Here is a 24,961-nt window from a genome sequence, read left to right on the forward strand (position 1 = left end):
TCGAAGCGCCAAGGGTCCTGACGCCGCTTGCTTCTTTTCTTCTGCTTGACTTTATATTATCCCATATCCCGCCCTTCTTCCTTTCCACCAGAAAGATAGTTTCGGGGTTGAGCATAGATTAATGGGACGAAGTAGCGTCTCTTTCTCCTTCAGTCTTCTTCTCTTCTACTTCATCTTTGGCGTTGTGTAGATCACAATCAGGCAGGACCAGAAATCGTTTGTAATATTCAAAAAAGGCAGCAATCATGAAGGGCTCACTCCTCCTACTGAGCGTAAGCTCCGCCCTCGCCTTCCGCGACTCCATCTCTTCTCGATCCGATGAGATCTGCATCTCCTCCCAGCTCCTGACGGCCTCCTCCAGCAACCCCATCTGCCGCAACAAAGACGGCGTCCATCTCGCCAGCTCCCGCGACTCGCAACAGAGCCCCCTCACGAGCTCCGGCTCGAGCTTCGCCTGGACGAAAAACACGCCCTGCTTCAAGAACGGCACCGCCGCTCTCGAGTTCTGCATCTACAACAGCGCAACCTACGCGGGCAAGGGCATCTCCATCATCACCGACAAGGACCGCGCCGAGCACATCACCCGCAGCTGGGGCTTCACCAAGCCCGAGACGCTCGAGGGCACGAACACGCCCTTGCCGAAGTACCACGTCGCCGAGGTCCCCGGCAAGGAGTATGGTCTGGTCGCCACGCACCGCATCGAGAGGGGCGAGGTCATCATTAAGGAGACGGCGAGCTTGCTCATCGACTATGCCGCGTTCGCCAACGTCCCGCCGGAGCAGATGAAGACGATGCAGGCCCAGGCAGTGGACTTCCTTCCCTTCAGCCACCGCAGCCAATGGCTCAACATGTCCTCCCACGGATACCGCGGCGACCACCTGTCCATGGTTGACAAGATTCTCGTTACGAACTCGTTCGATGTTGAGATGGACGATGCCAAGCGTGATGACGACTTCTACGCCGTTTTCGTGAACAGTAAGATTTCCCTCGCTCTCATAATCGGAAACCATGATTCTAACACCACAACAGCCTCGCGCATGAACCACGACTGCCGCCCCAACGTGGACTATTGGTTCGACCCCCGCACCCTCACCCAGCGCACAACCGCCATCCGCGACATCATGCCCGGCGAGGAGCTCACCCTCTCCTACATCGACCCCATGCAGTCCCGCGCCGCCCGCCGCGAGCGCCTGCACTCCACCTGGGGCTTCCACTGCTCCTGCCACCACTGCATGCAGTCCCGCCTCAAGACGGACGCCTCGGACGCCCGCATCGAGCAGATCGCCCTCCTGCGCGAGGAGTTCAACGACTACACCCCGGCCTCCCGCGCCACCCCGCAGATGGCCGAGCTCCTCATCTCCCTCTACGAGCAGGAGCACAACTGGAGCCTGCTGAGCGAGGCCTACACCCTCGCCGCCATCGAGTACAACGGCGTCGGCGAGCCCTGGCTCGCGACCAAGTACGCCCGCCTCGCCATCGAGTACGGCCTCACCACGCTCTGGGAGGGCCACGGCGACGTCGTCGAGATGACCAAGCTCGCCGACGACCCCTGGTCCCACTGGAGCTGGATGCTGCGCACGCGCAAGAGGTACAGCTGGGGCGAGAAGAGGGTCATCGAGGTCGACGAGGACGAATAAGCGTGCGGCTGTCGTAACGACACGGACGAAAATGTTGTAGATGTGTATGCATTTGATTATATATCGGTGATATATCTATCGGTGGGAGGCTTTTCCGGGTTCAGGCGTATGGGGAAAATAGGGCGTTACACGGTTTTCGGCTGGGATGCGATATAGCATTTTTGAGACGTTCGAACAGAATTCAACACCTTCACTGCATTACTGGCATCATTTGACTTGTTGTTGTCCGCACAAGACGAGTTAGGTGAAGGTTATGAGTTTGGTTACGTGCGACATGTAATGACTTCCACGCAGCAAATGCGTCAGACGGAGTAGGATGGGCGGTGCGGCAGATACCGAACCTGCGCTCTAGGCTACGTCCGTATGGCCTTTTCTACACGAACAACAATATTTCCGAAATTACAGTGAAAGTGATATTTCGACCAGTCTTAGTTCTTGATCATGCCGCATTTCTTCTCGCAAGCCAAACGGCGAAGCACGTTTCCACCCCGTTTTTACAACTTCCTTTTTCCGTACTAGCTATATCATCCCACATATGAAGATCATCCCCAGACACGCCGCCGTGTCTTGGGTCTCTCGTTCGAGTCCGAGCTCGTGGTTCATGTTGATTAAATAAATACCTTACGTAGGTACTCACTTGCCCCTCTCCATGACCTCACGTGAGGGAGTGACACAGATTACGTACTCATCGTGCAACGCAGAAGCCGCACATGGCAACAGAAGATATCTTGAAATTCGTGTATTTGAATTAGTCATTTGATGCATCCCGCCTAGAAGCACGCCGTACAAGAAGCCTTCTCCCCGATTCTCTGTGTGGTCTCCAAGTGTGTATGTCCGTCGCCTCATGACCGTCGTGTCAACGGCCTTCTGTCCAGCGTGCCTCGGGGTGTGTGTGTGTGTGTGTGTTGTACTCCCGTCGTTCCAGAACCTGGGTATCAAAGCCAAGAGATGCATGAGCCACCAAAAAACAAAACCCCGAAGAAATCATAAGAAACTCCGTGGAGATTAGCAATACCGTGAAACCAGAGAAGAGGAAAACAAAAATTTCTAAAAGGTGAGAGATGGGATGTGAGGTGGTCTGCCGTCCTTGTACCACTTCTTCGTGACGATGGAGGTCTTGAGCTTCGCTCCGGCGTAGCGCCTAGCCACCTCGGTCCATGCCTCCATCGTCCTGTCCCACGGCCTGAAGTCGAAGCTGCTTGTCCAAGTGATGCTGGCAGTCGTGCCGTCGACCTTGTACTCGAGTTCGTGCTTGCCGGCGTACATCAAGGGCCGCTGCTTGATGGTCATGTGCTTGAGAGCGGGCATCGTGTACGCCAGCCGTGCCGCGGCCAGCGAGACGACCTGGCGGAAGTCGACTAGGTCTGAAGACTCATTGATGTCGTCACTTTGCTTGTGCCATTCGGTATTGTACCAGATGGACCCGTATGAGATGTGAAGGGTCTCAAGGCGATAGAACGCGGGCTGGTAGAGGTGGCCTGAGATGAACGCCTCCGTGTCATCAGTATTATTGGGCCAGTGGGGCTTCAGGAACTCTCGTATGCGGACGACGTTGGTGATGTTCAAATGCTTGAGATGCTTCGCGGCACTCCGCAACTTCTCGCACAGTTTGACACCACTGTCAGCTTCTGCGAGGCCTTCATGGGGCAGTTGTCGCCATGAGGAAACAGTGTTGGACGATATAGAGAGCTTCTCCAGAGAAAGAGGCCATGCGGTCATGGAACCGGCGAATTCTGTGAATTATGTCAGTGAGAGTTTGAGGAAACGCCCGACAATTCGACTACTGACGGTTGAAGTGTATCTTGCGTGTCTCCTTTTTCCTATCTTTGAGGATATCGAAAGAAGCTTCTTGCAAGCCTGGCAGCCTTGCAACGATGTCGGCATGGGCTGCCGGCATCAACGCCCTATGATTTGAGGGACTTGCCGTGAATGAGCGAATTACTTTTACCGATGGCAAAAAGTTGGTCCGGGCGAACTCCTCGTCATGACCGATGAAGTCTATCCAGGAATCCGCGAACCTTTTCTCTCCGATATCTTTGATGTTCCATCTGCGTCGCTGCCACAGCTCGAAGTTTGCGTTACGAAGGTCGCTTGGTGACGAGATAGCGAGACTCAAGTCGACACCCCCGCGATATGCCTCTTCGAGGGTCCAAGAGTTCATCGAATGAAAGAGGCCACAGACGGCTCGGGTGAAGCACATGTTGTTTTCAGCCTTCTCTTCCCAGGTCTCCTTTCTTTCGCAGGGATCATTGTCGTAGGTGGGTAGTGAGACGTGAAGTTCGATACGTCTCAAGAGGCCGCGGCGAGAACCCACCATCATGGAATCGAACTCGCCCAAGCGTAATTGAGTGACGCGGAGGGAGGAAAAGTTGTAACGTTCAACGATGGCCTGCCACTCCTTACAGACGGAGGCGTAACCGGCAATAGAGTCTGATTCATCGCCATATCTCCAGTAGTCGACCAGACACTCGACCACAGTGGCACGGAGTTCCGGAGGGAGCTGATAGAACCTACGCATCTTGCTCACTTAGACAGGAGCGCCGTTTGCACCAGGTAGACGGGCGAGGGCTGTGAAGCGAGTCTGCAGGCCCCGCGGCAGAGCAGGTGAGGTTGCGGGATGAGACGACAGGAGGTTGAGTTGAGCTCGGGTGTAGCCAGCCTGTCACTCCCGCTGAGGCTGTGGTCGGTAAGTGTCGGTCAGAGAGAGGTAGGGCGGCGTTGGGAGGGACAGGCGGGGATGGCGCACCTGATCCGAGTCTGAGTGAGCTTAGGTAGAAGAGCCCAAGGCGTGAGTTAACGGTAACATGAGAGTACATGTGCCGAGTGGTGAGGGGCACGATTTTGGGTGCCGCGAGGAGCGAGGGGAAGTACTGCGACCCCGCGGGAGGTACAGGGTCGTGGTAAGGTAGCGACCCACTGGGCGTCGTCAAGTACCGGGCCGCTCCTCAGCGACGTGGTAATGGTTGAGGGCCTGGGAGACTAGCGAATGCGGGGAGGTTGGAGTGCCAGGTGACACTCAGTGTTGATGGATCATTTGGGTGGAAAACGCTGTATAAATCGAGCTGAGTTGAGCTGTTTCCGTAGGAGGAATTTCTTGGTAGGTAGGTGTCTGAGCAAACGAGGTGAGAGGCCTAGAAGCTGAATGTCTCTTCAAAATTTAAGAGTTAGGTCAAAAAGGAAGAGGGCACCTCTCTGTCCCGTCCGCTAGGGTCCTCCTGCCTCCCTGCCGCCAAGTCTTATCGTTACCTTGGTGGAGTGCATGTCGTTATCTCTGACCCGCTCTGCCGCTTATCGATAAGATCCATCACCTGCCCGTCCTCTGGCGAGAAAGTATTGATAGCCACCTCAGTTGCAGGTCTTCGAGATGCGTATTCGCACTTTCAGCGAGGGTCGTCTTTCTCTCAATGATTCAAGGGACCCGTTCCGTCCCGCAGATTAAAGGGAAGAGGGTCATCCAGTTTCGCAGTCTGTTCGGATGCTTCCATGTTCCAATGTCAAGCATAAATCAAACACGAGCCGATCTCCCTCCCCCAACATGGCAGAGCAAGACTCCAGTCCAGTGGCCACTTCTCCTGAAATCCGCCAGGCCAGACCCAGGCCGGGCCAGGCTTGCCAATTGCCAGACCACTCCAAGACAAAACACCAGACAATGTCCCGCCCACGACACACGACACAGGCACAGGGAACCTCACGGCACACGGGACACGGGATAATCACCGCCAAGCCGGTCTGCTTCAAAATTTCACCTCCCAAAGACTCAGGGCCCCAGGACTCCCCGCCACTGTTGCGGCGTAAAGGTGAGGCGGCCTGGAACCAACCGTCCCGATCGGTTTCACTGCGTCCAGTCTTCAGTGTCGGTGACACGTCTGCACTAACCAGCAAGGGCGCGGGCCAGATTCCAGTGGGGTTTCCAGTGCCTGCTGCTTCCCATCATCCAGTGGACCTCAATCCACGGATGGATCCTCACTGAATCAGGGCTAGTGCGGGGTTCCTGCTGCGCCCACTGCACCTGCTGGCATTTCTGGGCCTGCAGCACCTCACCATTTCCGATTCCCAGCGAAGATTGATGAGCGCCGTGCTGTGCTTTACTGTGAGAGGGTGCTACTGAAATGCAAAGGTGCTAAATATATGCAATTGGTGGAGAGAAATTCGAGTTGGAACCCTTGTTCATGCCAGGACTTTCAAGCTCCGATGACGAAACTTGGAAGGCGCAGCCTCTTTTCTTCTTTCTTCCTCTTTACCTTCGCATCCCCCTCCATCGTTCTGTCATTCGCTTTACCCTCATCCCTCCAACAAATTTGTGCGACCGAAAATCAGTCCTGATGATTGAAGCCGCCAGTATTCCGACCGCCCCTGCCATGGCGGACGCCTCCAAGGGCCTGCAGGCTCTTCGCGAGTCCAAACCCCCTGCGACCGACACTTTCACTTACCTGACCATCATCGGCGAGGTCCTTTCTCCTGAGATCTTGCCAGAGCTCAACGACATTCTTCGAGATGCCCAGCTCACCCAGGACATTGGCTGGGATCTGGTCGAGATGCTTGTTCCCATCCAAGGGAATGAGCAATGTCTCGAGACCATCGCGCAGCTCGGCAACCCCCGTGAGGTCATTCTGAAGGTGCTGGAGGTCCTCGAGAAGACCGTCGACGAGGCTACCGACGAGGAAGACGACGAGCAGACCACGGCGACCTTTGTTAACCTTGTCGGCATGCTCAGCATCCTCCACAAACGGCTTAACGTCGCGCGGCCTTCTCGCTTCGTTCACTCGACCCTCCAGAGCGTCTACCGCACCTATCACCCCCGCAATCCCGAAATGACGGCCGCCGTCATTGCCCTCATCCGTTCCTTGTCCGGCGACAAGCGCCCGCCGCTGCCCACACGTCAGTCCAGCAACAAGCTCGACACTCCTTTCAGCAAAAGCGATCCCACGAAGCATGCTCCTGATCCCGAGGCGGGAAAATCACAACAGCTCGCTCCGACCGAGCCGGCGACGACCAAGCGACTGCTGCAATCCTTCATCACCTGCATAATCGAAGCCTATGTCAATTGCACGAGCATGGAATGGGCTTCCCGTCTGCTCGAGTTCTACAACCCGGAACGCGTGGTGGTTCGCAAGAGCATGTTGCGCGCCTTCAAGGAGGACGGTAACTTTTTGGCGAGGGACGCTCTGGTTGGCCAGTTGGTGGTAAGCATTTTCATCTGATGTCACGGACGGACGAACTGCTAACGATAAATCAGGCACTTGCAGGAGATCTCGGATTAACTCGAGTGCATGATCTGTCTGTCAAGGAAATCTTCGAAGGTTCCATCGTCCACAGCCCCCTGTCCATCGAAACCGATGCTCTCAGCCCTGATGCCATCAAGCTTTCCACCGGGGGCGTTTGGTGTCTCGTCGCATACTGGCTCTTCTCGGCAGAGGTTTTCGACGCCGACTATGAACAGATTCAGATGACAATGTTCCCGGACCACATGAAGCTCTTGCAGGGCTTCCTCGGCGACGACCCTCAAGCCCGCATTGTTGGAAACCCAGGGACTACCGAAGCTCTGGTGGTCATGGGCCTGTGGCTCGAAAACTACAAGCGCATATCAACAACTGATGGCAGCGGGGACTTCATGGTCTATCACCATCTGCTGACGCTGGTGTCCGTCTTCCATCCGTCTCTTTCCGTACGGAACGTGGCGACATCTCTCGCCGGTCTCGTCCTGCACGACGACCCCGACGACAGCGATCGTCTCAAGATCTTGGAGGACCTCCTCGAGAACTGCATCTTCTCCGCTCTGCAAGCCTCTGCGGTGACATGGTTGCGAGAGGAGATCATAATTGCCCAGAAGCGCAAGCTCAAGAACAGATTTGCAACCACGGATGCTGTCGAAACCCTGCAGTACGCGTTGTTCCCGAACCTGGCCTTCCTCAAGGACCAAGACGCCACCGCTCTCTGGGAATACTGGGTGCAGAACTTCCCCTTCCACTTACAGCTCGCCAACTTTGCCTACTTCCTATTCTCCGGAGCCGGCTTCCACCACTTGGTACCGGCAAGCATGCCCGGTGCTGTCGAGCAGCGATACGTTGAGCCGCTGCTGCATGCGGCCAAGACTCTTCAGACGGCAGTCGAGAAGAAGGAGATCGACGACCAGGGGCAAGGCGGAGAGGTGGTAACGCAACTCGAGATCTTGACCATGCGGTTAAAGAGTCTTCCTTTGCAGTGAACCTTGTGTGCGTGTGTGTTATAAGTCGATGGATGTCAAGAGAGCCTCGGCTCCGGCAAGTCGAGCCGCTCTCTGACCTGAAGGATTTGCATTTTCGGGGCGGGATCATGGCGGAGTCTCTTATGAATTACGAATCACATAGTCTGCTGAGCAACGGGCAGCACGCAATTTAAAAACTACTGTTCCCAAAGCCCTCGTCGTCATGGCCGGCCTTGATGTTGCCGAACACTGGCTTTTTGATGCCGCAAGCTTACCCCAACAGTCCGGGTGGTTTCGGTAGGTTTTGGTATACGATGAATAACGCCCACTCCCTCAGAGCCACGGCAACACCTACGTCGCAATCCATCCTGGTGATCCTTCCTGAGAAGGAATAAGTGGCGGCACTACGGTCATATGTGCTGAGAAGCCCATTTCCTCTAGGGCCAGCAAAATACCCAGCCAACCCATCCGACCGTCATGATGCGATGCGATGGACCACGAGAGTAAACGCGAGGTTGGGCAGCTCCCGTATTTGACTGTTTCCAGAAGGGCCTGGATATCATAGCAAAGACATGTCGCTGATCAGCGCACCAGCGCGGACCCCTACACGGTAAAACGTGACACTTTACGTCAAAGCAGAGAAAGTGATACGAGCTTCTAGGCCCAGAGCTCAGCGATGCGTTGCCAGGGCGCGCATGTTAAAGCATTCCACCTTCCTGCAGCACATTCTGCGCGCGCCGACCGCGATTCATCTCTTTGCGTTGCGCAAATCGCACGTGTCATCCTATCACCCCCAAGTTGTGCTGATGAAGACCTCCCTCCCCCCCCTGCGGTGGGATGATATCTGAGCGGGCATGTTACCTCGAGTGGTCCGGTCCGGGCCTCCGAGAGCCGCATGCTTTGCGACAGGACGTGGGACTGCTCAACCAGATTGATCTGCGGTGCCGTGATGTTTAGCCCAAGTGCCGCGGATGGTTGGCGACGGGACCTGGACGGGAGACGTCAACTGTGGCGAGGCGTACGTGGCTGTGCGGTTCCGGTAGCCCAGCGACTCAGCCCATTGGCTCAGCAAAAACCAATCGACAACAAAGTGTGGCGCCATCAATGAATAGGTACGAAATGAGCTGAAGAGGGAAAGGAGGTCGGGACGTGCAGATTTGTTTGGTCGTGCAGTATCAAGGGGGTTGAGCCAATCTTGCGCACCGAGACAACTGGCAAACCCGTCTCACCCTAATGCCGCCGAGGTTGCACCCCAATCGTCATCCTGTTCCTGACAGCATGGACCGGCCAGAGCCGACATTGTGACTAGTATCGAGAGGTGCGTTGTCAATTTCGGTGCGATGTGATGCGGTACTGTAGGTAGCCTTCAAGACACAGAAAGAGGGAAACCTTGCTGACTTTCAGAGTGGTGGATGGTCGATTTGAACTGTAAACCGGGGCAGAGTCTCCGGCGACGGCCAACCAGATTGATTACCCCAGCACGAACCAATCTGGTCCAGCCAATGTGAGTTCCGGCGCACGGTCCGGGAAGGGGAACCCACTCACATCTTTTTGACAAGGGTGGGCCCTGCTCATTAACCGCTGCCGTGGGCAATCGGGGAGGGTGATGTCATCGGCCCAGGGGTGAGGAATTCCAGCTCGTGCTGCTGCTGCTGCTTTTTTTTTTTGCAGCCAGCAAAGCCAGCACCACTATCCGTACCACTGCAGGTCGGCTTGCAGAAGCTTGCTTTTTGGCGTGAAACTGCACCAAACAGAGAGGCCCTCGAGTCTGGCCCGATCTAGGTTTGCTGCTGAGCCGTCGGCGCTACTTGAGCCGCTCGCCTCTTGTTTTCCCTCTTTTTGCTTTCTAGCCTACCTACCCGTACACCTTGAGCTTGCACATCTAATAGCTAATTCCTCCTCTTGGCTCATCCGTACGTCAATGTTCGCATGATAATTCGCCAAGAAAAGGGTGACGCGACTCCCTTCACTGATATCCCTCGCCCTCATCAACCAAAACATCTCCTACCATTACACCACCTCCATGGCGATTCTGAAATACTGCGACTGATCACAACCGCAACTACACCACGCTCGAAAACTACTCACCCACCCACGCAATCACTACCTACCTACCATCCAGCAATCAAGGTGCGCAACTCCGCAAGAACAGCAACGCCATCATGGCGAACCCAATCCCGACGGCGAACGTCGCCCTAGGCATGACGGCGGACTCCGAGGCGGCTTCGACGCCGCAGTCCTCGAACCTCCACGTCGACGAAACGAACCAAGACGGACAGCGAGTCACCGTCTTGAAGGACAGTCATAACAACATCGTTTATCCTTCATACGTACCCCCTGAGATCGACTCGCCCCCCGACGCTCTATCGCCGCGATCCGCCAACGGCCCGCCTGCGGAAGCGGCTCGGCCCCAGAAGACGACCTCAGATCCCGCGGCTCTCGAACAGCCCAAGTCGCCCGCCTCAAACGACGGCCGTGAACGCCCTGCCATGGGCCAGAAGTCAAGGACGGAAGCACCTGGCCGCAGGCCGGTCCCAAGAGCCGGCCCCCAGCGGGCGGGGACGTCGTACTTGAACAGGGCTATTTGGCAGGCCAACACTCAAGATTCGGACACCACGAGCTCTTCGAGCGATTCTTCCGACGACGAAGACTCGACGCCAGCCGAGAGAAAGGCCGCGCAAGAAAAAGCAAAAGCCCGACGCCAACAAGATACCGAGGATCGATATCGCCGGTTCCGCGTCGGCAACGACGACTACAACACCAAAGGCAGAGTCAAGAGAGACGGACGTCTGAGAATCTCGGTCAAGGAAACGGCGAACACGGGGTACTTGGCCAAGGCTCTCGGACAGGCCGTCAAACGGGTCGTGCCACTTCACGAGGGCGAAGGCGATGGAGACGACCGACGCCCCGACATTTCTCGTCTCTCGTCCACGACGACGGCTACTGCGGACCGCGAACCTAAGCCGAAGTTGAACATCGTCATCATGGTCATTGGCTCGCGTGGCGACGCGCAGCCGTTCCTGAAGATCGGCAAGATCCTGAAGGAGGACTACGGGCATCGAGTGCGCATCGCGACTCACCCGGCGTTCCGCGAGTTCGTCGAGAAGGATTCCGGCCTCGAGTTCTTCTCTGTCGGCGGCGACCCGTCTGAACTGATGGCCTTCATGGTGAAGAACCCAGGCATGATTCCCACCCTCGACGCCGTCAAGGCCGGAGACATCGGGCGACGGAGGTCGGCCATGGCGGAGATGTTTGAGGGTTTCTGGAGAGCCTGTATCAACGCTACGGACGATGAGAAGGACGTCCACAACGCCAAGATGATGGGAGAAAGGGATCCCTTCATCGCGGACGCCATCATCGCCAACCCGCCGAGTTTCGCCCACGTCCACTGCGCCGAAGCCCTCGGCATCCCTCTGCACCTAATGTTTACTTTTCCCTACACCCCCACGCAGGCCTTCCCCCACCCATTGGCGAGTATCAAGAAGTCAAATGTGGATCCCGGATACACCAATTTCATCTCCTACCCTCTGGTCGAGATGATGGTTTGGCAGGGGTTGGGCGATCTGGTCAACGACTTTCGAGTGAAAACCTTGGGCTTGGACCCCGTTTCGACTCTCTGGGCCCCTGGTGCGACTTATCGACTGCACGTCCCCTTCACTTACCTCTGGAGCCCTGGTCTCGTCCCGAAGCCTCAGGATTGGGGAGATGAGATTGATGTTTCCGGTTTCGTCTTCCTCGACTTGGCATCGTCCTTCGAGCCGCCCAGCGACTTGGAAAAGTTCCTCGATGCTGGTGACGCGCCCATCTATATTGGCTTTGGCTCTATCGTCGTCGATGACGCCGATCGTTTCACCCAGATGATCTTCGATGCCGTCAAGATGGCAGGAGTCCGCGCTCTAGTGTCCAAAGGGTGGGGAGGGCTGGGAGGAGACGAGATGGACGTGCCAGACAACATCTTCATGCTCGAGAATACCCCTCACGACTGGCTATTCCCACGCGTCAAGGCCTGTGTGATTCACGGCGGCGCGGGAACCACCGCCATTGCCCTGAAGTGCGGGAAGCCGACCATGATCGTCCCGTTCTTTGGAGACCAGCACTTCTGGGGCAGCATCCTGTCGAACTGCTCAGCAGGCCCCGAGGCGGTACCGTACAAAAGCCTCACCGCTGAGAAGCTCGCCGAGGGCATCGAGTACTGCCTGACGGAAGAGGCTCAAGAGGGAGCCGCCAAGGTTGCCAAGGACATTGAGCTGGAGGGCGACGGCGCGAAGAATGCCGTGCGCTCGTTCCACCGCCATCTCAATCTCCAGGGACTGAACTCCATGCGCTGCTCCGTGCTCAGGGACCGGGCCGCGGTGTGGACGCTGAAGAAGACGAACATCAAGCTCAGTGCCCTCGCCGCAGATATCATTGTCGAAGAGGGGCAGATTTCGTGGAAGAAACTCAGGCTACTGCGCCACATGGAGTGGAACGATTTCGAGGGCCCCGGCGAGCCGGTGACTGGTGTCGCAGGGTCCATCGCGGGTACCGTGGGCAATGTTTTCGGTGGTATCGGCAGTGTCCCCTACAAGATAGCAAAGACATCTCAGAAACGAAAGGAAAAGAAGGAGAAGAAGAAGAAGCTCAAGATGCTAAGAGAGAAGCGCACCGCAGCCAAGGGCCAGAACCCGCAAGCCAACGGGGATCTCCACCAGCACGCGGAAACCAACAACGAGCCACCAAAGGCCCTCAACAAGAAAGAGGGCGACGATGACGGCAAGAAAGACGACAAGAAAAAGGAAAACCAGGAACAGAACGGGAAGACGAAGGAAGAAAACAAGGACGCGCAGGCAAACGGCAACGCATCCTCCGGGAGACCGGGACAAGGCGACCGCCGCGACACAATGTCCTCGGTCGAAACCGCCACCACCGTCGACAACCCCGTCGAGGACTACGCCACGGGGGTCGGCGAGGGCGTCGGCAAAACGGCCACCGCCATCGCCCGCGCACCCGTCGACCTCTCCATGGCCCTCGCCCAGGGCTTCCACAACGCCCCGCGCCTCTACGGCGACGACACCGTCCGCCGCCCGCCCCGCGTCACGGGCATCCGCTCCGGCCTCAAGGCCGCCGGCAAGGAGTTCGCCTTCGGCATCTACGACGGCACCACCGGCCTCGTCCGCCTCCCCGTCCGCGGCGCCAAGAAGGACGGCGTCAAGGGCTTCGTCAAGGGCACCGGCATGGGCGTCACCGGCTTCGTCCTCAAGGACCTCAGCGCCATCATCAGCCCCTTCGGGTACACCCTCAAGGGCATCGTCAAGCAGACGGAGCGCCGCAAGCAGCCCGACCGCGTCGTCCGCCGCGCGCGCATCATGCAGGGCCAGCGCGAGAGGCGGCAGCTGGGCGACCGCAAGCGGGACGTCGACCAGCAGGTCATCACGGGCTGGCTGACGATCCGCGAGCTGATGGACGCCCTCGAGGCCGAGGAGAAGAAAAAGGGCATCGCGGGCCGCCTGTCGTCCAAGAAGCAGCGCGTCAACCACGCCGTCTTCGAGAGCGTCGACATCGCCGAGCGCACCCTCGCCGCCATCCGCAAGGGCGAGGACATCAGCAAGATCGTCGGCACCGAGAAGGAGCTCCGCAAGACGGACGAGAAGCAGAAGAGCCCCGCCACCCGGCACAGCATCGACACGCGCCGGTCCGACGAAAACGGGAGCGGGAAACAGGGCCGCGAGTCCGCGGAGAATTCGAGGGGGAGCAAGGACGGCAACAACGCCCTTGTGGAGGACACGCAGGGCGAGGAGGAGGCGGAGGCGGCGGCGCAGCAGGGGTCGAGCGTTGATCGCCCGAGGAGGTCGCTACAGGCCTAGAAGGATGAGCATGCACCGTCGAGACGACGGCGTTTCTTTTGTTGTTTATCGAGATGCAGATCTTCTCGGGCATGTCGATGACATGCGTGTTTGGCGTTTGGGATCCTAGACGTTCAAATTATACCCCGTTTTGTAACAACTTTGAGTGATTCGTAGGCTAGTGTACACTCCAAAGGGTTGGAGATAATTCAGACAAAAGTATTTCAGAAGTAGTCACATTTTTCAAAGTCTCGAGTGTGACCGGAGTGATCATGGATCGTATTAGATATTAGCTATTGATACTGGAGGAAGGACACCATCGCCATTGTCTTGCTTCCACTCTGCGCAGCTGCCCCTGTTTTGAATCGACTGAGTACCCCAGAAGCCAAGAAGCCCAAAAGTCTTCGTCACGGCACTGGGAGAGTGCAGACGAACCACATGTTCCCTTAAACACTCCGACCGATACCAAACATGACAACGTCTTTTACGACGTGGGAGCCCATTCTCTGTACACGGTGACAGCCTGGCAAGTACTGGATCCATGTTAGAATCGATACGCATTCTGCGAAGATGTAAACTTACGGGTTGACGGGTTCGCCAGCAGTAACCCAAACGAGTGACTGGTAGTAGTAATTGCCGACATAGGTCCAGCAGACGTGCCAGCGGTAGTAGGCTTCCTCGACATAGTTGACCTTGTTAGCCTCAGCCTTGGAATCGTCCTGACGGCTGAAGAGGAACAGTTTCTCATCGTCGTCAAAACCGAAGCTGTAGATGCCCATATCTCCGGGAGAGAAGATGGGAATGGCACTGTTGCTGACAAGCTGGAGCTGGAGGTTCAGAGCTGAGGGTACGGGGTCGCCGTTGCCGATGGGCAGATTCCATGTCAGAAGGCCTAGAGGGTGGTTTTCGTAACTTTGCGTGGTCTCGTTGAGGAAGTATTCCTGGTGAACCCTGGGGGCAGAATGCCCTTCCGGGGAGCCCTCAGGACAAAGACCGGCCTGGCCTGCTCCGGAATGGCAAGAGAGGAAGTAGGTTTCCGCGGAGTTGGGACAGGTCTTGTACTTGAGGAAGAAGGGTGCGGACCGTGTGGTTGCCTGAGCTGAAGCCAGGGCAGCGCCCACGAGAGCGAGGACGGCGGAGGCCTTCATTTTGCCGGTGAGGGAGTGGGGATAGCTGACGAGTGATGGAAGACGAAACGCGGAAGATGATACTTGTTGATGCTGATGCACAGTAAAGCAAAGAGAGATTGTGGATGAGATGTCGGTGGGATGTAGTTGGAATGGAGATGGGAGGTTGACTGACGAATGTGGTGGATTAAATAGGTATTGCAAACGGAGGAGAGCCGAGACAGTACTTTCCTGCATGGTTCCGACTCCTACCTTCCCTTGCAGCTTTGCTCTTCCCACATCTCGGGAAGTTGCACCTACTCCGCCATGTCGTCAGTCGGGCAGCTTGCGAGGGAGCCGCTACCATCATGGCGGAACCCCGCAGATCTGCCTTCCACGTCAGGAACGTTTGTCCCCAGACTTGGACGTAAGTAGAGCATTGCTCTTACCTCAGGGTGGCATGTCCCCCCTCGAGTGGCATGAGCCGGGCTACTCGGCTGCTTCTTCAATGTCTGTGAATCCAAAAAGGGACAAGGAAGCCACGGACTTGTGGTGCTGTCTTGCCGATCGACGCCCACAAATCGGCCCCGGTGATAAACAAGACTAAAGAAGGAACGGGCCAGTAAGGAAGGGAGAAACTGGCGTCGGTGAGAGAAATCTGGGGAAGCTGGACGGCGGGAATGTCTGATTCGAATCGTCACACAAGGTGACACCGCATCCACCTGTAAACGACTGATCGCATTCTTACACAGTAGCGATGTTGGTGTCCAAGTCATCGACACCCACAAATACAGCCACGCGACTCCACGCGGATCGAGTTTCCAAGTTCCCGCGACGGGTTCATCTGAAGTTGATGGTAAAAGAGGAGAAAACGGAATCTAGAACTCGAGGTTGTCGTCAATCAAGAAGAATAAGCTCTTGTTTCGTTGATTGAAGTTGCAGTCAAGACATCAGGAGGACCCTGAAAATATCCACAAGACCGGCATCGCCGAGACTTTGACACTGCTAACTTGATAGGGGTGGCAGACGCCACATGCACGTCATGTATAGCATGTCCCGACGCCATCTGAGGCTGGACGTCGAATGCCACCCTGCGAAAGGTCACAGACTTTGTGTTTGCGATTTAGACATACAAGACAACATGCGGGCTTCCCCTTCGTTTACTGCCAAAAGTGATACAGGAAATCTTGCCCAAAACATTCAAAAGTGATGGTGAAGGGGCAAGTAGACCATGTGTTAGTGAGACATGACGTTGTAGTCAGCCCTCTAAACACGCGAGTCTGCCGGTAGCCCGGTCAGAAAGCTTGGCCTTCCGTACGACACCGGCGTCTTCTTGATTAGCGATAATAAACCAAAGACAAGAGCTCAGCCGAACAGCTGGATTCAACCAAAGGACCGAATCAACGGGGGCGAAGTATAACCACGACGCTCCGGGCTCAACGGGTGGCTTTTCCCACCGAACATTGACCGCCTATCCGCATAAGATTTGTGATCAACTTTCTGTAGCAATGTCGATCTCATGACCGTTGCTTCCTGAGTTAGGCGTCAGCAGCTACGCCGTATGCGGGTGAACACCAAACGACACGCTCGGGAAATATTCTCTTTCCAACCTGGCGCGAAGTACTAGTCGGAGTTTGTTACGTTACCTCCAAAATGTATCATACAGCGGCACATCAGTTCATGTTTGAATGGTCATGTAAGAAAGTCCAAGGGCTTCAATTATATACGAGAAATCCATAAAGACATATGCTGCCGAGCAATAGCAGCATCTTCATGCAGGGGCGATACAACTTCGTTCCCTAGCTGCAAACACCAGAGTTTGCGATCGTGTTCAGGTCCCTCGGAACAACACCGGCAATGAAAGCGTCTGAGACCATCGTCAGCATCATATTGAGTCAGATCATTCACGTTTGGGGTTGACATACCTCTGTAAGACCACCGGTAATCACCAAGCTGAGCCTTCCACGTCCAGAAGACCCAGCCCGCAGTCGACTTCTCGTACGCATACACCTGCGCCGCGAACCACTTCTTGTAAAAGTCCTTCTGCGTGTCCTTGCTCCAGCCATCCGTGTTCTCGACCGAGTCCGGAGGGCTGATGCTCCACTCGCCGACGATGGTGGGACCGGAGGAGTCGCTGTTCCGGTTGTCCTTGCAGGACGTCGAGATGTAGCTGTCGTGAGTGACGGGCACGTTCGTCGCCCACTTGAGGTAGCGGTGATCGTCGAAGGCGGTGAAGTACTTGCTGTCGAGGAATTCGACCGGGTTGCCGGAGCCCCAGAGGGTGTTCATCATCTGGATGTGGAATTGGTTGTTGGCAGTGGTGCCAAGATCGTTTTCGACTTGACGAATGGCCTGCAAGTCTTGTTAGTCAAAAACGCTGGACTGTCGATGTATTCAAAGACTGACATTGTAGGCATTCTTGTAGAAGGTGCTCCGCATAGACGGCACAGCTGAATCCCAGCTCGTAGGCTCATTGACAAGCTCGATCATGCCGACGTTGCGAAGCTCGTTGTGGTCATGTGCAAGCTTCCTTAGGTACTGGAGGAACTTGACGGCGCGGCCATACTGATAGTCATTGTAGAAACCGGGCGTCGACGCAAATTGGCCGGTGAATGCGTTCTTTGCAACTTGGGCTCCCGGGGCTCCGTGGTGGCTTGGGAATTGTCAGTCGAAGAAGCTTCACAAGAGCTGACGCGACTTACTCAAGGATGATGTAAAAGCCGCGGTCACTAGCCCATCCGCAAAGCTGGATCAAGTACTTCTCGGCACCCTGCTTGAAGTCAGCCAATAATCCGAGCGAACTTCCACTTGCAGACAAACCCTTGGAAAGTGTTCAGAGTTCTTGTCCACCAACGACTCGTCCAACCAGTAACCGAGAGGGATCCGAATCGTGTTGATACCGTAGCCCATCATCTCGTCGAGGTCGCTCTGGGTAATCCACGAACCCCAATGCTTCTGGAAAGCCGCGTCGGCCTTGTCCTGGCCAATGTTCATGACACAATCGAACTCGGAGTTCTGACCACCACAGCCCATGTTAGTCCATTCCGTGTTGGCCATCCACGGCTCAAAGACGAAAAGAGACCCGAGGTTGACACCCCTGATCTTGCCGGAACCGGGCATCCAACGCTTTTCAACACCATCGTCGGTGGTGTTTTGCCCATCAAAGAGACTGAAGCCTCGGGTATCCAATAGCTTCTTCGAACCGTCATTTGGAAGCCACGCTTGGGCAAGCTGGGCGGTGGCAGCGAGGGCCAGCAAATTGAAGCGCACCATGTTGGATGAGGTTGATGGAGCACGACCCGACTGTGATGATGGGGATGGAGGGCACAATCGAACCTCAAAGACGGCGACACTGGCTGTCTTAACAAGCTTTTGACATCCCGGGGCTGTTCGGTCCCAAACAATGACCTCAATACCTAGGCGTCGAGTAGCCTCCGGGGCCGTTGATTTAGAAGAGATTATTCCAAGGGGGCGCAGCCTCGATGCGGTAACCACGAAGTCGTTAGGGCTGGACGCTAATGCAAATGCCGATCATAGAGCTTACTGTTCCCCTTGGACCATTGGATTTCAGTGGTCACATCTCGCCAAATCTCGTGCCGATTTCTTAACGCAGTCAAGCTTCTGAGGCTATTCAGGGGGGATGCAGGGGGATTGAGGGATCGAATTGCAGCTTCATCCAATACGAACCAAGGATGAGTGGAGGGAAATAGGCTGCCGTTTATCCATCAACTTGCCGGGTACATAATATGGCTGCCTAGAGACATGTCTCTTCGGCCCCCCACCATCGTAATGTCGTAATAGGCTTTCCTGCCGAGTAGAGTGAAGGATTCGGATGAGACGACGGGCTGGCCCGAGGGAGGTCTGGCCATGATTCCCCCTGGTCAAGAATTAGCTCATGTTCAGCTCCATTTGCTGTGCAGTCCAGTGAATGACTAACCTGGAAGGTAACAGCGGCCCAGTCAGCGACCTGCTGGCAGATTTGGGGGCTACATGCCCCGGGCCCACTCCGCGCGGGGCGAACATTTCGCCGCGCTTAGGCGGTTCCCGTCCATTGAATTCCATGTTAGGTCCAGCCAGTCCTGGGTGCCGATTTCAGCCACTCCCAAACCCCGACTAACCACACCTCACCAACATGAGCAAATCAAGTTCATCATCAGTGATAGCAGGCCTAGCTGTATGAGTGTTCCATTTTCCGTTTTTCTGCATTCCCAACGTATGAGTGTGTAACCCTCACATATCTCAGCTTTGACTAACATGTCCAGTGTGATTACTGTCGGCTCAAAAAACTCAAGGTATGTAGATATCCCAGCTGCATCATCAAGTGTGGCTGTGAAGGCCCCCATAAGCGGTATAAGGCCTAACATTTTCTGCAGTGTTCCAAAGAGATACCAAGATGCAATGCCTGCATCCAGAATGCCAAATCATGTCATTACAGCGGGAGAGCCCAACGATCGCCTCTCACTCGCGCGTGAGCCTCTGACATCCCTTCTTGGCTCTGCCTCGCTTGCTGACACCAGTTTCAAGGTACTTGAGTAGTGTCGAGAGCCGTCTTGCCAGTGTAGAGCATCTTTTCAAGAAGCTGCTCCCAGATGTCGACATTGATCAAGCACTTGCTGCAGAAAGCCGCATGCGAGAGACCCCGGAACCTCCCGCATCACACGCCTCAGAACCAAATACAACGACATCTAGCGGCGGCGGTAACACTATTACCGAAGCCACGCCAGAAGAATACGATGGCTTCGATTGGCAAGAAGATGTCAATGCTCTTGCGGACGGAATGGCAGCACTCTCTGTCGAGCCCAGAGGCGCAGGATACCTGGGTGAGTGATACCTGCGGGCGGGTGGATTGCAGCAGGGCTTACACAGACTTAGGTTCAACTGCAGGCGTCTTTTTCCTTCGGTCGCTCTTGAACTTGACTGGGCATACGAAACCGCTTCTTGAAAGTAAGCCTAGAGCAGATGAACGATTCAGCGCCGTGGCATCCTCCTCCCAGCTGTCCGAGCTAGTCGCCTCTAGGCAGGTTATCGATCGGCTCGTCGATAGCTATTTCTCGATATACCACCGCGCATATCCGTTCGTTCACGAGCCTACTTTCAGGGCTCAGCTCCACGAGGTCATTCCGCGGCCGCAACGTCGATCATGGCTTATGCTGCTCCACACCATACTCGCGTTGGGCGCATGGTGCCAGGACGATCCCCAGGGCGAGTTAGATGATGATCTCTATCGCCATGCTTTGTCCTTTGGCGAAGACGAGTCCCTGTTCGAAAGCGCGAACCTTGAGTTTGTGCAAGCTCTTGTTCTTCTCAGCAACCTCAGCCAGAAACGAAATAAGCCCAACACCGGATCTAACTTCTTGGGGCTTGCCACTCGCATGTCGCTCAGTCTGGGCCTTCACCGAGAGCTGCCAGACTGGCGCATCAACAAGTTGCAGCGGGAGATGCGTCGGCGAGTTTGGTGGGGTCTCTACATATTCGACAGCGGCGCCTCAACCACCTTCGGGAGGCCCATTCTACTTCCAGATACTGAAGCTATGGATGTTCGGCCAGTCCTTAACATTCACGACGTGGTAAGTGCCTTTGGTGAGGTAACAGGGAGGACTGCGTTTCTGACACTTTACACAGAGCCTTACGAGCAGAACAACCGAACTACCCGTGGAAGTTGACGAGCCGACGCTCTACTCTGGTCTGAAGATGCAGAGCCACCTTCACGTCCACTCCAACTTCATTTCGAATCGGTTGTTGTCGTCCTCGGGCATATCACCCGAGAGTGCGCTTTCCATGGACGCAACGCTGAGCAAGTGGTCCGAGTCGCTACCCGCGTATTTCCAGTTGGACTATGACGGGCCTTCCGTCGAATCGTGGTTTCTGTTCACCAAGTCACGGCTCTGGTGGCGGTTTTGGAACCTCAAAATCATCCTTTTCCGACAATTATTGCTTCAGCAAGCTGTCAGCAAGAGTAGAGGAAATATTCAAACTGCTTTCAACTCGTCCGACGAACGGTGCAGAAGCGTCGCCGTTGATGCCGCCATCGCATCAATCGCATCCATTGACCACTACACCAAGCATGGGGACATTACCAGGCTGGTTACATGGTATTCAATGTAAGTTACTCTCTATCGAAAAGCTACAGTGTAGTCTTTGAGCGTGAGCCGGCTCTAATGCATGTCCAGTTTCTTCTTGTTCCATGCGTCCCTTGTGGTTGCACTCGTCTTGATTGTTGACTCGGAGTCGCCCAATGCGCCCCAGTGGCAAGTCCACCTCGACACAGTTCGCCATGTTTTCCGTCACGTCTTTGCCAAGGACCAACTGGCCGCTCGCTGTGCCACCATCCTCGACGAAATTCTAATGCCCGGCTACTTCACCGGGTCAGACAACTGGTCAACTGTTGATCCAGACTCTTGGTCGATGAACTTCTCTACATGGCCAACCGAACCAACAGATGACTTTTTCAGTCTTTTGGGGTGGTCAGGGACCGAAAACTTGGAAATGTAGACAGTCGGGTGTTTATCTGGCGACGCTGCCTAGTTCAGAATACGGATTGTAGGCTCAATCAGGTTGGAACGAATATGATCGCCATTTGGTACGTCGTTCTCGTCTGCACGCAAAAGGGCCCGCTCCATTGTTTTCTCGATGCCGGCTTCCAGGTGTCGGGACGCGAGCCGTTGCCGTGCCACGTCCGTCGGGACGTCGACAAACCACCTGCGTCCCATGTTAGCGTAAACTTGGCAGCAACTTACCGGCGAGAACCTACCTGTCGTCGACAAGATCGGCGATTTTGTTCCATGGATCCTCGTTAAGAAGCGTGTAGTTGCCTTCGATTATAACGACCTTCGTTCGAGACGATATCGCAATCGCGTCTGGCACAGGATCCTTTACTGCATGGTCGAAACTAGGAGCGCTAATCACGATTTGAGGCTCGTCACATTCCGTCACTGGCACCGTCTTGAGTCGCCTTATCAGCTTCAAGAAGCCATCTGCGTCGAATGTGAAAGGCGCACCACGTCGTTGGAAGGCTAGATCAGGGTCGTCGAAGGTGGACAGTACGGCGCGAGGGTAATGGAATCCATCCTATTAGCGGCCCCATGGTAAGCATAGGAAACAGTTGTCAAGAGAGGATGATTAACGAACCATTGGAAGGACTGCAACGTTATCGACTCCATGTCTCTTCAAATCGTCGAGGAGCGCGGCCGCAATGGTGGACTTGCCAGACCCTGGAACGCCGGCCAACGCAATCAAAACCCGGCAAGATGGTCGAGAAATTGCCTGCTCAGCGAGAAGATTCTCAACACGCTCTCGCAGCTTGGTGACTGTTTTCGTCTGGACTTCGCACATGACTCCAGACTCGACTTCAATTGTTCTTGGGTAAAGTAAGGTGAGGCATTCGATCAAGTTCGACGTCGTAACTTTGGGCTTTCCCGTCGAATGTTTCGATATGAGAGATCTACATCCACTCAACCAGCCGATCGGAGTTCGTGCAGGACATCGTCGTATTGCATTACCATTGCGCCGGATTTCTGACCTCCGGGAGAGATCGCCGAACCATTGTCGACTGACAAGTGGAGAAAACCAACGCTCCCTCCGGCAAATTCCTACTGAATCGGCTCCGTTTACGGAGCAGGACGCCAGCATCACATTGGCCCGGACTGCTGTACTCCGGAGCTTTTCGCCCACAATAACTGGGACTTCTATGGAGTCACCCCCGGACCTTCACTTACAGGCCGCATATAAGTACCCCAGAAAATCCTCCGCAAAAAATGAATCTTCCCCGGATTCGACAACCTGTTGGTCGCACAATTCTCTATTCAGCTTCCCTTTCAAGTTCAAAGATGGCAGGTGAACATGTCACCGCCGAAGCCCAGGGCGGCTCGACCGACGTTGTGACTCCTGAAAAGTCTGTTTGGCGGGTGCTCCGCGAGAACCCTTACATCTTTGGACTTTCAGCGGTGTGTAACCTCATATGTCTTCCATAGCCGAATGAAAATTGTTGACATGAGATTCTAGTTTGCCTCACTTGGCGGCTTCCTCTTTGGATATGACCAAGGTGTGGTCTCTGGCGTGATGACCATGGAGTCATTCACGGCCACATTCCCTCGCATTGGCCTCGACAGCACTTTCAAGGGCTGGTTTGTGTCGACCCTGCTGCTTTTCGCCTGGTTCGGCTCCCTCGTCAACGGTCCCTTGGCCGACTGGCTTGGAAGGAAAGGCTCAATGCTGCTTGCCGTGGTCATCTTCATCCTTGGCGCCGCCTTCCAGACGGCTGCGAGCGAGGTTCCGCTACTATTTGCCGGTGGGTCAACACAGAAGTTGCCGGTTTAAACTGAATATGGCTGATCAAAAATCAGGTCGCGCCATTGCGGGCTTTGCTGTTGGCATGCTGACGATGATTGTCCCCATGTACATATCCGAGCTATCTATGCCTCGCATTCGTGGCACGCTCGTCGTCTTGCAGCAGCTCAGCATCACCCTGGGTATTCTTTTCAGCTACTGGCTCGAGTACGGTACCCAGTATATCGGTGGGACCCGGTGTGCTCCCGACATTCCCTACACCGGCGGCACCCCCGAGCTCCCTACGTTCGACCCCCGCTACGATGTCGGGCCTGACGGATGCACTGGTCAGTCACACGCCTCGTGGAGAGTTCCCTTTGGACTCCAGATCTTTCCCGCGCTGGTTCTGGGCATCGGCATGCTCTTCTTCCCAGAGTCCCCGCGGTTCTACCTCATGCGTCACAAGGAGGAGAAGGCGCTTTCGGCGCTGGCCAAGGTCCGCGGCTTGCACCCCGATACCGAGTCTCTTCGCAACGAGTACCTAGGAATCAAAGCCGAGGTCCTCTTTGATGAGGCGTTGAACCGTGAGCGGTTCCCCGGCAAGAAGGGCATCTCGCTCTTCGCCGCACAGAATGCCGCTCTTGTCTCATCCTGGCCAGCCTTCAGGCGTTTGGCAATCGGATGTTTTATCCTTTTTTCGCAACAATTCATGGGCTGCAATGCTATCATTTATTACGCCCCTACTATGTTTGCTCAGCTTGGCCTCTCCGGCAAGACGTCCGGTCTGCTGGCAACGGGAGTGTACGGCATCGTGAACACACTTTCAACCCTGCCCGCGCTCTTCCTTATCGACAAGGTGGGTCGCCGCCCACTTCTCTTGTGTGGTGCCGCTGGTACCTTCATTTCACTTGTCATTGTGGGTGGCATCATTGGCGGGTTCGGCGAATCCCTCCGCTCGAACAAGGCGGCAGGTTGGGCCGGTATCGCATTCATCTACATCTACGACATCAACTTCTCTTACTCGTTCGCCCCCATCGGCTGGGTCCTGCCTTCCGAGATCTTCAACCTCGGCAACCGGTCGAGAGCGATGTCCATCACCACCAGCGCGACCTGGATGTGCAACTTCATCATCGGACTCGTCACCCCGGACATGCTCGAGACGATCGGCTACGGGACATACCTGTTCTTTGCCGCTTTCTGTCTTCTCGCCTTCGTGATGACGTACTTCTTCGTCCCCGAGACGCGTGGAAAGAGCTTGGAGGAGATGGACTTGGTGTTTGGCGACACGGCGGCGCACGAAGAGAAGACCCGTCTGCTTGAGATCGCGGCTTCCATGGGGCTGACGGACGTGTTGTCGGATGAGAAGCTCGGGCATGATGCTACAGACGTCAAGCACGAAGGTTGAGAGTATGAGCCAACCCACTGATGTACGTGGTCTAGCACTTGGGCAGCGTTGTCGTAATTTAGCTGAGCAATTCTGCATGACTTGCCAGATCGAAAACAGAGCTTATCTCTGTTTCTGTACCCTTATGTGGCAACTAGAGAAAGATGTCTCCAAGTCTAAAAGACATTTTCCCGATGACACAACGTCTTTCCTGTGCCGCCGCGTTGTCTCAGTGGCATCCTAGTCAAGCTCTCCCCTCGTATACCGGAATCATGTATCAAGTGTCATTGAACGCCCTAGTCAAGCAGGCTGCAAAATCAAATCGGTATTGCGTTGATCAGTGGACCTTTGATTGGTCCATGTTGGCATATCAGGTGTCGTTTGACGCCCTAGCATTGCGTAGATAGCGGATTACGGGCGGGGACTTCCAGTTCCGACGGCTCTATGCTCCATATTGTCGGTTTGGTCGGCTCTTGAGTAGAAGAAACCGTAAGCCGTTGTATTAATGGTCCTACTTATACCGGCGCCGTGTCCTCAGACGAAAGGGCTTTGGGATTCATCGC

At 55.4% G+C, this 24,961-nt stretch overlaps 9 protein-coding genes across 9 annotated transcripts; 5 read left to right on the forward strand and 4 right to left on the reverse strand.

The window, feature by feature from the left end:
- Positions 1-245: 245 nt before the first annotated feature.
- CkaCkLH20_04983 (uncharacterized protein) lies at positions 246-1,637 on the forward strand (the record flags this gene model as incomplete). The annotated part of the gene is made up of 2 exons (XM_038887702.1): positions 246-975; positions 1,030-1,637. The coding sequence occupies 2 exons, from the start codon at positions 246-248 to the stop codon at positions 1,635-1,637; spliced, it is 1,338 nt and encodes a 445-aa protein (XP_038746744.1).
- Positions 1,638-2,684: 1,047 nt separating this feature from the next.
- CkaCkLH20_04984 (oxoglutarate iron-dependent oxygenase) lies at positions 2,685-4,155 on the reverse strand (the record flags this gene model as incomplete). The annotated part of the gene is made up of 3 exons (XM_038887703.1): positions 2,685-3,370; positions 3,426-3,541; positions 3,656-4,155. 3 exons carry the CDS (start codon positions 4,153-4,155, stop codon positions 2,685-2,687), a joined length of 1,302 nt encoding a protein of 433 aa, XP_038746745.1.
- Positions 4,156-5,959: 1,804 nt separating this feature from the next.
- On the forward strand, positions 5,960-7,842 carry CkaCkLH20_04985 (uncharacterized protein; the record flags this gene model as incomplete). The annotated part of the gene is made up of 2 exons (XM_038887704.1): positions 5,960-6,820; positions 6,874-7,842. The coding sequence occupies 2 exons, from the start codon at positions 5,960-5,962 to the stop codon at positions 7,840-7,842; spliced, it is 1,830 nt and encodes a 609-aa protein (XP_038746746.1).
- Positions 7,843-9,983: 2,141 nt separating this feature from the next.
- On the forward strand, positions 9,984-13,664 carry CkaCkLH20_04986 (uncharacterized protein; the record flags this gene model as incomplete). The annotated part of the gene is made up of 1 exon (XM_038887705.1): positions 9,984-13,664. The coding sequence occupies one exon, from the start codon at positions 9,984-9,986 to the stop codon at positions 13,662-13,664; it is 3,681 nt and encodes a 1,226-aa protein (XP_038746747.1).
- Positions 13,665-14,127: 463 nt separating this feature from the next.
- Positions 14,128-14,791, reverse strand: CkaCkLH20_04987 (uncharacterized protein; the record flags this gene model as incomplete). Its single annotated transcript, XM_038887706.1, has 2 exons — positions 14,128-14,176; positions 14,226-14,791. The coding sequence occupies 2 exons, from the start codon at positions 14,789-14,791 to the stop codon at positions 14,128-14,130; spliced, it is 615 nt and encodes a 204-aa protein (XP_038746748.1).
- A 1,757-nt stretch (positions 14,792-16,548) lies between these two features.
- On the reverse strand, positions 16,549-18,022 carry CkaCkLH20_04988 (endo-beta-1, 6-glucanase; the record flags this gene model as incomplete). Its single annotated transcript, XM_038887707.1, has 5 exons — positions 16,549-16,616; positions 16,675-17,101; positions 17,156-17,402; positions 17,452-17,519; positions 17,570-18,022. 5 exons carry the CDS (start codon positions 18,020-18,022, stop codon positions 16,549-16,551), a joined length of 1,263 nt encoding a protein of 420 aa, XP_038746749.1.
- A 1,354-nt stretch (positions 18,023-19,376) lies between these two features.
- CkaCkLH20_04989 (C6 transcription factor) lies at positions 19,377-21,241 on the forward strand (the record flags this gene model as incomplete). Its single annotated transcript, XM_038887708.1, has 4 exons — positions 19,377-19,569; positions 19,622-20,316; positions 20,372-20,850; positions 20,920-21,241. The coding sequence occupies 4 exons, from the start codon at positions 19,377-19,379 to the stop codon at positions 21,239-21,241; spliced, it is 1,689 nt and encodes a 562-aa protein (XP_038746750.1).
- A 29-nt stretch (positions 21,242-21,270) lies between these two features.
- On the reverse strand, positions 21,271-22,081 carry CkaCkLH20_04990 (nicotinamide riboside kinase; the record flags this gene model as incomplete). The annotated part of the gene is made up of 3 exons (XM_038887709.1): positions 21,271-21,448; positions 21,501-21,817; positions 21,878-22,081. The coding sequence occupies 3 exons, from the start codon at positions 22,079-22,081 to the stop codon at positions 21,271-21,273; spliced, it is 699 nt and encodes a 232-aa protein (XP_038746751.1).
- Positions 22,082-22,575: 494 nt separating this feature from the next.
- CkaCkLH20_04991 (uncharacterized protein) lies at positions 22,576-24,419 on the forward strand (the record flags this gene model as incomplete). The annotated part of the gene is made up of 3 exons (XM_038887710.1): positions 22,576-22,692; positions 22,751-23,036; positions 23,092-24,419. 3 exons carry the CDS (start codon positions 22,576-22,578, stop codon positions 24,417-24,419), a joined length of 1,731 nt encoding a protein of 576 aa, XP_038746752.1.
- Positions 24,420-24,961: the final 542 nt, after the last annotated feature.

The sequence above is a fragment of the Colletotrichum karsti genome (genome assembly GCF_011947395.1).
Source record: "Colletotrichum karsti strain CkLH20 chromosome Unknown Scaffold14, whole genome shotgun sequence".
Classification (NCBI taxonomy): domain Eukaryota; kingdom Fungi; phylum Ascomycota; class Sordariomycetes; order Glomerellales; family Glomerellaceae; genus Colletotrichum; species Colletotrichum karsti.